Raw genomic sequence first — 11,308 nt, 5'->3', positions numbered from 1 at the left:
TCACCTTCACACTGAGAATGTCCATCATGGGTGAATCCTTCCTGCTCATCCCGTTGGAAAACTGGGAAAATAAGGAAAAAAAAACCCCAGGAAAATAAACTTGATGCTGTTTTCATCCCAGCTGAAGTGAAACAGATTCCCCTCTTGAGCTCAGCTTGCACAGATGAAAAAGAGCCATTAAAGAGGAGCAGGAAAAGCCTGACTCATCTGGAGCAGGAATAGAAACCCATCTCGGCTGCGAAGAGATGGAAAAGGAGCAATTAATGTCTGGAATTCACCTGCAAAGCTCGTTGCCGCGAGCTATTATTGCTCAAATTATTAGGCAGGTGTGTGAAGTGCCTCGTAAACGGGAGGGAATTCAGAGACAGCTTTTGCAGCAAGCTCGGCGCTCATTACACAATTACAGGCCTGTCTGGGAGCCAGGAGACATTCCCATCGATCTCACCTCGGGATGCACCTGATCCCAAATCCCGCCGGGTTTTGGTTTTGGATTCCTCTCGTTGGTGTGGATGGGGAAGGATTGGATTCAGGGTGCAGGGGAGGATGGCAGGGAGGGTCTTTGTCCTTGGTGGTCTGTGTCCTGGATGTGGCACTCAGTGGGCATTGGGGACAGCTGGGAGTCGATGGGCTGGGAGAGCTTTTCCAACCTCAGTGATCCCATAATTCTCTGGGAACCAATTAACCAATTCTGACACCACCGATGTCGCTGCTGAGCCGCTAGCAGAGAAAAAGACCTGGATTCTCAGTGTGGCATGAAAAGAGAGCTTTATTATTTGATTCCAACTTATATAGACTTTTCAGAGGTCACCCAGATTGGTCAGTCAGAAACCTCCCCCTAGGCCTGACTGGCCAGGCCTGAACTGTCCAAATCTCGAGACACTGTTTAAAAAACATCCAAACTTTATCTTTGTTTATAAAACACAGGAGAAAGTTCTCATGGGAAAGACCTGTGCTAGCCACACACCTCTGTTGGGAATATTCCAAATCCTAATCCAGCTCCACAGCATCCACCCTGCTGAAACGTTATTAACACTTTTCCCAGACACCTCCAAGCTCTCTGTCCATGGCCAGGAATCATCAGTGACACTTGCAGCGCCAAGGGAAAATTTAATTTATCTCCAGCTTCCTGGGAAGTGTGAGACTGATCCCTTAGCACCTTCCTGAGAGCTTCCATCCCATGTGGTCTAGGAGAAAACGCCCAGCATTCCATCAACTCCCCTCAAAACTGGCTTTAAATTAAAATATTTTAATATTTTATTTAAATTTATTTAAATAAAGTAAATATAAATAATATAAATAATATTAATAATATAAATAATATAAATAATATAAATAAAGTAAATAATAGAAATAATAGAAATAATAGAAATTATATAAATTATAGAAATTATATAAATAAAATTATTTAATTTTATTTAAATATTCCCTTTCATCTTTAATCACAGCAGGGTTTTATGGAAAGGGAACCAAATCCTGATTGGATTTGGGGTTGGAGAGCAAAGCAGGATTGGGTGGTGCTCAATCCTTGGCTCAGGACCAGCAGAGTGGATTCCAAAGTCATTCCATGCCTGTGGAAATATTTGCCAATCCAATCCATGCTGGGTTTAGGGTGGAGTGGCTGCAGTGAGGAGCTCCTGGAACACTTTAATTGTTTCCCCCTGCACGATGAAGGAGAGTGGAGAGGCTCCAGTGGGATTTCATTTTATTCAGGGAAATAAACTGGCTTGGATTGCGTTATTCCAGAGAATTCCCAAGGTTCATTTCCATAGTGCAACAGGGGCAACTTCAGCAGCAGGAGTGCTGTGGATTAATATTTCCCTTTACCTTCACAAGAATTCCCTTTTTTCCTGACTTTTTCTGCTGATAATGCACAAGACACTCATTATTTGTGGAATGTCAGCCATCCTGGAGTTATCCTTATTCACTCCTTGTCTGTCCAACAGCCAATCTTTGGGAAGGAAGACATTTTTAATGTGTTTTTTTATGATTTTCAGGATGGAAATTTCAAATTTCGTTGCCATCGTTGTGGCAAACCAATGGATTGAGCAGCCCTGTTTGTCACTGGTTCATTCAATGTGACCCATTTTTTCCCATCCTCTCCAGGGATTTGCTGTTCCCATGCCAGGCAGTGCTGGCACAGCAGGGCACGGGATTATTTTGATTATTTGACACCACAGGGCCGAGTTTTGCAGCCAGAGCTGGGGTGGGAACACAAAAAACCAGGAATTGGAACATCCACATCCTGCTGGAACAGCAACAGCAGCACCACGGGCAGGAGCCAAACCCTGAAAAATTCCATCCTCCCAGTCAGGGTTTGGGATGAGGTTGTCCTGAAGGTTCCATCCAACCCAATCCAGTCTGGGATTCTGTGGCTCCATAATTCACCTCCAGACACCCTGTGGACTCTGAGGATGTTGAGGCATTTCAGGAGCTGTAAAAAAGATGGAGAGGGAAATTTTTGTGAGTGTGGGGTGATAGGAAAAAGGGGAATGGCTTTAAACTAAAAGAGAGTAGGATGGGATGGGATCTTGGGAATTAGGAATTCCTGGCTGGGATGGAATTCCCAGAGAAGCTGTGGTGCCCCTGGATCCCTGGCAGTGTCCAAGGGCAGGCTGGACATTGGGGTTGGAGCAGCCTGGGACAGTGGGAGGTGTCCCTGCCATGGCTGGGGTGGAATTAAATGATCTTTAAAGTCACTTTCTGCGGCTAGCACAGACCTTTCCTGTGAGAATTCTTTTCTCTCTTCTTCCTGTGTTTTATAAACAAAGATAAAGTTTGGATGTTTTTTAAACAGTGTCTCGAGATTTGGACAGTTCAGGCCTGGCCAGTCAGGCCTAGGGGGAGGTTTCTGACTGACCAATCTGGGTGACCTTTGAAAAGTCTATATAAGTTGGAATTAAATAATAAAATGTCTCTTTTATGTCACATGGAGAACGGGGTCTTCTCTCTCTGCTAGCAGCTCAACAGCGACAATTTTCCATCCAAACCTTTCCATGATTCTATGGACCATCAATGTCCCTTGTGGTCACCCCATGCTCAACCCCACAGGCTGGTTGGAACCTCTGGAATCAGCAAGGATCACCTTTTTCCATGGAGAAATTCCTGTGTGTTGGTTGGGTGGGTGTTTTTGTGTTGTTTGGGGTGGGTGTTTGGGGTTGTGGGTGTTTTGGGTGGTGTTGGTGGTTTGGTTTTTTTGTTTTTTGGTTTTTTGGTGTGGTTTGGTTTGGTGGTTTGGGTGTTTGTTATCCTGCTTTTAATCCAGAAAAATTGGAAATCCCACAGGGAGAGGCAGCCTGAGGCACAGCCTGACATCAAACCTGGCCTCAGAGCTGTGTCCATTCACCTGCAGCACAAATGCCTTCATCCACATGAATATTTGGACACCAGGAAGATTCCTCTTAATTCCAGCCTTTTGGACACAATATTTGGCCACCAGAAGAATCCTCTTAATGGTGGAGAGCAGAGCTGGGCTGGAACGAGGTGGTTTGATGGAATTTATAATAATTACATCGCAATAATGACAATCATTATTACAAAATATATAGATATTACAGAATATAAACGAGGCGGTTTGATGGAATCTGTAATAATTTCATCACAATAACTATAATAATTACTCTACAATATGGATATTACATTATATAAACGAGGTGGTTTGATGTAATTTATAATAATTCCGAGATGGAATCTGCACCGCTGGAGATAACAGGTGTGTCTAACTGCTCTGTCACACTGCAGGATTCATCCCAAAGCTCCATCCCTCCGAGGTTGGGCCCTAAACGTTGTTAAATGAGGCTGTTCAGATTTCCAGGACAAACCACATCTCCGTCAGGAAAAGTGGGAAAAGGCAGCAGGCAGATGCTGCTGGAGCCTTTGGGGGAACTGGGCCACTTCAAGTGGGCTTTTGGGGGGATTTGAAATTCCAGCATCTGCCCTGGAGAGGGAAAAATGTCGTTGGGATGGACTGAAATCCAGGGGTTGGGAAGAAATTGGGAAGAGGCTGTGCTGTCCTAAAGGACAGGATTTAGTGTTTGGGCTCTTAGCTTGTTTAACAGGTGAAAATCTGAGGGAAAAGTAAAAATTATGTAAAAAAAACCTTTGGATTAGAGAATCCTGGAATGGTTTGGGGTGGGAAGGACCTTAAAGCTCATTTTATTCCATCCCCTGGGACATCTCCCACCATCCCAGGTTGCTCCAATCCCTGTCCAGCCTGGCTTTGGACACTTCCAGAAATAGGGAATTCACCACCTCCCTCTTCCAGTGCTTCCCCACCTCACCCCAGGATTATTTGTTAATTATTTATAATCTCTTCCCAATCCAAACACACCCCAGCTCCACCAGAATTAGGAGGCCAAGTGAAACCATTGAGTTTTCCCTGGATTTTGCTGGAAGTTGGAACAAGGAGGAACTGCAGCAGCACAGAACTCACCCACACCACCCAGTTCCTCAGGATCTTAATGGAGCTTAATGGTCTCCTTCAGTCAAATCTCAATTATTTGTGCACTTGCTCCCAACAGGGAGAGAGAAAATAACTTGCTTCTGTTTGGTGTTGGATCGAATGGAAAAGCTGCTCAAAGAGCTCCTGAAATAGCTGCTGGAATGTGGGAAGCATTAAAACCCTGGAATTTTGGGGTTTTTTTTTTTGAGTAAGACTGATTCAGATGGATTGATTTGATCTTATTTATCCGCAATAGAAGTCCAGAATTTGTTTTATTTACCTGTTTTTATTTTATTTATTTTTGTTTATTTTATTTTATTTTGTTTTATTTTTATTTTTATAGATTTATTTATAAATTTATATGTTTATTTTATTTTATTTATTTTTTGGTTTTTTTTTAATTTTGTTTATTCTGTTTGCTCCACATCACTGCCCAATCCTCTGGATCCTGATCCTCATTCCGGAAAACAGAGAAAAACACAGTCAGGGATGAAACTGCCACTACATCCCACAGGAAAATGCTGCAGGTGAATTCCTTGGGTGTTTTTATAATCCTGATATTCCCATGGATCAAATCATTCCAGCCCCACCCACTGCACAATCCTTGGGATGTGAAGAATGGCAAAAAGGAACCAATTCAAACCAGATCTCAGTGTTTGCTACAAATATTTGCATTTTCCCCTGATATAAAGTTGGAATCACCTGATGCTTGCAGGGTGGGTGGCAAAAAATCCCAGGATTTTGTGAAAATCAACTTTTCTAGTGAGCTTGGAGTGCTCTGCCCGTGACCAAGACACCCCAGTGCATGGATGGATCCCAAATTCCTGATTTCCTCCCAATCCAGGTCCAGAATTCGGGAAAATCACCTCTGACTCGGTGAGTTATTTGAATTCCTCCTTCCTCCCTGCCTGGTGAGATTCCTGGGTTTGGGATGGCAGCTGAACATCCTGCAGCAGATCTCAGCAGTAGCTGCACTATTTCACCTTTTAAGAACAAATACTTTGAAAAAAACCCACATCAGATAGAAATAATTTGGGTTAATACCTTGCAGGTATTTGTGCACCTGCCTCACTTCAGACTGGGAGGTATTTCCCCCAATTCCAGGTGGTTTTGGCATGGGATTTGCTCCTTGTTTTCCCCTCTGCAGTGCCAAGGACTGAACTTCCGAGGAATGCTGTCAGTGGTGTGCTAACAACACTGCTAACAACATCCCTCCTCGGGGCTGTTCCACGGGAGAGCAGCAGCCAGCTAACGATTCCAGCCTTCGGGAGCAGATAACAGCTGGCTGTGCTGTCAGGATTTTGGATTTAACCACGGGAAAGCTGGGAATGGGGAGAGAAAAGCCCAGCCCTTTATGTGGTAGCGATGTTCAACCTGCAGAGCGGGCAATGAGGAATGTGGATCTTTTCCCACCATTTCCGTGGGAAGAATTCCAGCTTTTCCTCCCCAAAACCTGCCGTGGATGGGGATTTGCAGGGGAGGAAAACACTCAGAGGTCAAAAAGGTGTTGGAGCGTGGCCACGTTTGTGCTGTGGGGTTGTTGGATGTGGGAATAAGGAAGGGAAATGGGGGGGAAAAATCCCTGGGAAGGGAGCAGAGCTCTGGGTGCAAGTCTGGGTTGAGATGGGCACAGCCCAGAGGTGGCCCAGATGTTGCTTTGAGGGCCAGTTGGGCACAGGTGTGGCAGGAAAAGGGGAAAAAGGGGGAAAAGAGGGAAAAAGGAGAAAAAGGGGGAAAGGGGGGAGAAGGGGGAAAAGGCAGAAAAAAGGGAAAAGGAGGAAAAGAGAGAAGAAAAAGGCAGCTGGAGGTTAAAAGGAATAATTTGAAGGTCACACTGGGAGTGCAACCTCTGGAGTTGTCCCCAGATTGTCCTTGGAACTGAAAAGCAGAGCAAAAGGAGCATCAGGTGACCCAGAGCAGCAGCCTGGGAGTCTCTTCAGGTAGGAGCCCAAGCAGGGATGCAGCCAGAGGCAGGGAGAATGTCTGGAATGGGAATGGGACAGGACAGTGTGGCCCTGGAGGGTGACACGGCATGTCAGCACAGCCACCTCAGTGCCACCCTCAGGCTGGGGACAGGCTCTGGTCAGTGCTGGGTGCCAGCCTGAGCTCTGTGGGTGTGGGAATGGCACAGGAAGGGCTGCACCCATCCCTTGTTCCACTTCCCACCTTCTTCCCGGGCTGGGAATGGGGAACAGCCCCAGCTGGAAGGGAATTCTGCTCCTTGCTGAATTTCCAGGGGATGGGTTGGGCACTCAGAGCCCTTTGGGGATGGAATCACAGCAGAGCAATGCCCGGGATCATCTCCTGGAGGTGCTGGAGGAGCTCAGCCCCTGGCAGAGGTGCCCAGGAGAGCACTGGAGGAGCCCAAGCCTCGTTAACAGTGACCTGTGGGGTCACCAGAAAGCCTGACAGTGCAGTTGTCCCTTCCAGAGCGCTGTCACTTCGTCCTGGCCTGGAGCACTAATCCGTCATTGATCCAGGCAGAGGAAGCTGAACTGACAATGCCCAAGGTGCCCATGGGTTTGGGGCAATCCTTGCAGGGACCAAGGAGAAAGGGAGCAGGACAGGAGCAGTCATTTCTCAAAAATTCCTTCATTTCCCAAGAAATCCTTGGTTTGGTCTGGGAAATTGGAGGGGAGAGAGCTTCAGCAGCACAAATCCCACGGGAGCCCAAAATGTGGGGACACCAGGCGGGCTGGGAAGGTGCTGGGAGCCAGTGAGGGGTCTCAGTGCTTGAGATCCCCAAAGGGGAATGAGCAGATAAAATCCCCGTGGCTGAGGTGTGCTGAGCTGCATCGGCCACACAGGGCAGCTGGTTTGTCACCTCCCTGTGTCCCCTCTGTCACTCCGGGCTGGTGACTGTCCTTAGCCCTGTGCCCTGGGACACTCAGCCTTGAGCGAGCCCAGGGCTTTTAGCCAGAGGAGGCTGAGGATGTGAGCCCGGAGGTGCCCCAGAACCGGGCAGAGAGGAGCGGGGTGGGATGGGGGACACCGGGATCGGAGTCACCTCGGGAGCACAGCCCGGGACGGAGCGCTCGGGCCGGGAGAGCAGCGCGGGCTCAGGGCGCCCCTCACCGTCCGCACCGCACCGCGCCGCACCGCACCGCGCATCCCGGGACAGAGCGGGACCGTGCCGCGCATCCCGGGACAAAAGGAACCGCACCAGCCCCACGGCGCATCCCGCGGCAGAGCGGGACGCCCAGCGCATCCCTGCTCCGTGCGAGCAGCACCGCGCCGCGCATCCCGGGACGGAGCTGGGCGCGCCGCGCACCCCGGCTTGGCAGCGCGGCTGACAGCGCTCCGCGCATCCCGGGAGAGAGCGGGACAGATCCCACATCCCGGCTCCGCGCGGGTCACAGCGCTCCGCGCATCCCGGAGCGGCGCGGGTCACACGGCGCATCCCGCCTTGGCAGCGCCCGCGGCCCTGCGCGCCCGGCGGCGGTGGCGGAGCCGCGGGGCCACGGGGGGCGGCGGCGGCGGAGGAGGAGGAGGAGGAGGAGGCGGAGGAAGGCGCGCAGCGGCAGCAGCCACGCAGCTTTGACGTCGCCGGGCTGCGGCTGCCGGCCCCGCACGTATAGCACAACGTGACGGCCCCGCCGCCGCCACTCGCGCCCGCTCCCCCGCGCCCGCACACGCAGCGCTCCCGCACCCAGCGCGGCCGCGGGGAGCCCCGCGCCGCCCCCGCCATGGGCCCGGCCGCCGCCCCGCAGCCGCGGTGAGACAGACGGGGCCGCTCCCGGAGCGCCGCAGCCGGAGCCTCCCCGCGCCCGCCCCCGCCCCGCGCCGCCCCCGCCTCCTGCCCCCCTCGCTCCGCTCCGCTCCGCGCCGCGCGGGGAGCCCCGCGCACCATGCGGGGGCCGCGGCGCCGCGGTGGCATCTGATGGCCGCGGGGCGCAGGCGGCTGCGGCGGCCCCGCGCGGCGCTCGGCGGCCCCGGGAGGCGGCGGCGGCGGCGGCCCGAGCCCTGAGGGGGCCGCGGCCCGGAGGGGGTGCGGGGGCTGCCGCTGCCGGGGGCTCGCTCTGAGCGGGGCTCGCCCCGCGCCGCTCCGCGCCGCCCGCTGCGCAGCGGGAGGAGGAGGAGGCGGAGGCGGAGGAGGAAGGAGGAGGAGGAGGAGGACCGGCGCGGTGCCCGCCGCCTGCCCCCGCCGCCCTGCCTGCGCGGGCGTGCGCGGCTCGGCCGCAGCGGAGCGCGGGGCTCCGGCGGGCGCTGCGCTGCCCCCCCCCGCCCCGCCGGGCTGGATATGTGGATGCTCACGTGAAGATGGATGTAGCGATCGGGCTGCTGGGGCTGCTGACGGTTCTGCTGGAGGGCAGCTCCGGCCAAGGGGTGTACGGTGAGTCCGGGGCGCCGCGTGACCTTGTCGCGACTGTCGCCGGGGCGGAAGGGCGGGGGGGCGGGGGGGGTGGGGGCGAGCGGCGTGGCCCCGCTGCGCGCCGCGGGAGCCGGCGGAGGCAGAGCGGAGGCAGCGCCGTTGCCATGAGACGCTGACATTTCGCGGCGAAAAGCGGGCCGGGGGGGCGATTCGGGGGGTCGGGGAGGGGGCGCGGGGGGGGCCGCGGCCGGTCCCGGGCCGAGCCGGCCGCCGCGGCGGAGAGGGTGGGCGCCGCCTCCGCGGGGCTCCTCCGCGCCCGCGGCCGCCGCACTTGTTACCGGCGGCGCTGCCTCCCGCGGCCGCGGAGCCAGGGGCGGGGGCGAAGCCGCCGCAAACTTCCCGGGGCTCCGCCGGGGGCGCGCGGGCCCCGCGGGCGAAGGGCTCCGCTGCCCCGGCCGCGCTGCCCCCCGCCCGTGACTTGCACATCGCCGGCGGCAGCGCCCGCTCCGCGCCGGGGCCGCGCTCTTGTTGCTTCCCCCTCGCCCCCGCGCCCTCCCAGTGGCCCCGCTTCGGCGGCGGCCGGAGCCGAGCAGCGCGGAGAGCCGGACGCTCCGCCGGCCCGCGGGGTTGCCCGGCCGGGATGCTGCCCGGTGCGCTGCCCCGGCGCTGCCCCGGCGCTGCCCCGGTGCTGGCGGCGCCTCGGCCGCGGGGAGGTGTTGGTCTCGGTGATGCCACGGTTCTGCCGATGGCCCGGCCGCGGTGTGGCCGGTGCCGGTGATGCCCCGGCCGTGGGAATGCTTCGGTGCCAGTCATGCCCCGGTCCTGGTGATGTCCCAGCCCCGGTGACACCCGGTCCCCGGCGATACCCCGATTGTGATGATGCCCCATCCCCGGTGATGCCGCGATTCTGGCCGTGCCCCATCCCCGCTGACACCCCGCTTGTGGCGATGCCCTTTTGCCGGTGATGTTCCGGTTCTGATGATGCCCCGGTTGTGGCGATGCCCCATCCCCGGTGATGCCCTGTCCCCGGTGATACCCCGGTTCTGATGATGCCCCGGCTGTGGTCATGCCCTGTCCCCGGTGATGATGTCCTGTCCCCGGTGCTGCCCTGTCCCCGGCGATGTCCCGATCGTGGCTCTGCCCCCCGCAGCGCTGCCCCGGCGCCGGTGCTGCCCCGGCCGGGCGGGGGGGTTATGTAAGCGCGGCGGGGCTCGGCGGCGGTGCGGTGCTGCTGGCAGCTCTGGCACTCGGGGCTGAGCAAGGAGACTTCATGAATTCACCACTAAATGCTTCGTGTGACATTCGCTCCTCCGACCCGCCGCGCTCCGCGCTTGGATATTTGCTTCCCACCGGCAAGACACCCCCGGTTAGAAACGCACCCCCTTTTATTTTCTTATTTTTGCAAAATTTCTACGTGATCGCGCCTATCGGAGGGGCTCAGCTCGCGGCGGAGGGATGAGCGCGGTGCGGATCTCGGCGCTGGCAGCGGCTCCCTGCCTCCCCCGGCACACAGGCACATATTGTTGGATGCTCTGGAATAGCAACTGCCGCCGTGAATAGATGAGGCTTGTTCGGGAGGAGCGCGGTGGGGGCCCGGAGGGGAGAGAGCTCCCGCGGTGCCCTGAGCTCCGGCAGCGCCGCACGGGCGATGGCACACGGAGAGCTGGAGTAAGACTTGGGTTCGGTGCGGCTGATTTCCCTCCCGCGCGATGTGATGGCTTATTTAGGTTAAGGACGAGGAGTGAAGGGCTGCGAGAGCAGGGAGGGGGGAGAGCGGTGTGAGCTCAGTCATGTGTGGCTGCTCCGGGTTTGAAAGCAGCTCCCTGTGAATTTCTCTGTCTTCGTCGCCTGCCGGAGATCGGCTTGGGAAATGGGGATGAAAAATTCCAAGCCCGGGGTCTGCCTGCAGCCCCCGAGGAGCTCGCTCGGCGCGCCAGGGCCATTTTGGGAAAGGAGGATTTGCAGGCTGGACCCTGTAGATTATCCAAAGTGACTCCCAGCCTGGGAGAAGGACTCTGCTCGGCCCTCGGTGCTTTGGAAAAAGAGATTGGTGGGATTTTAACAAGTTTTTTTTGCCCTTTATCGAAGGTTTTAAGATCCTCCCAGCTCTGCCTCCGAGCGTGGTGCCGGCAGGGAGGTGCCTTAGCCATGTTAACACTTGTTCCTTGTTTTTGTGCTCCTGTGGGAGCGGGCAGAGCTTCAGAGCCTTTTCCCTGAGGGACGTGGCGAGGGCGAGGAGCAGATTCCGGAGCCCATCCGTCCTCCCTGTTGATATTCCTGCACTCCCAGCCCTGCACGGAGAAGCTGCTGCTCTGCAGGTGGCTCAGGCTGCTTCTCCCAGCTCCTCCCTGGAGCTTCTCCCGAGTCCTTGGCACTCTCTCCCCTGCGATGTGCCTCCGCCAGGCTCCTCTCCAGCCCGGGATGCTCCCGTGTTGCAGGGAAGGTGTTGGCACCCAGCCTGGCACAGCACCGCCCGTGCCCACCCGGCGCAGCAGCACCCAGAGCTGCTCTGCTGCCTTGAAATGCGAAATAAATGCCCCATTTGCTCCCTGCGAGTT

The 11,308-nt window shown here is 55.7% G+C and overlaps 1 protein-coding gene across 1 annotated transcript in view; it reads left to right on the top strand.

Moving 5' to 3' along the window:
* Positions 1-8,575: 8,575 nt before the first annotated feature.
* Positions 8,576-11,308, top strand: part of MDGA2 (MAM domain containing glycosylphosphatidylinositol anchor 2) — a 222,688-nt gene continuing 219,955 nt past the window's right edge. The window contains exon 1 of the mRNA XM_085060885.1: positions 8,576-8,771. Within this exon, the coding sequence (XP_084917011.1) occupies positions 8,699-8,771 (73 nt within the window). The 5' untranslated portion in view covers positions 8,576-8,698. The remainder of the gene's footprint in view (positions 8,772-11,308) is intronic.

This window comes from Lichenostomus cassidix, chromosome 5, assembly GCF_008360975.1.
Source record: "Lichenostomus cassidix isolate B80296 chromosome 5, HeHo_3.0, whole genome shotgun sequence".
NCBI lineage: Eukaryota > Metazoa > Chordata > Aves > Passeriformes > Meliphagidae > Lichenostomus > Lichenostomus cassidix.
This window is presented reverse-complemented; position numbering and strand designations above follow the sequence as displayed.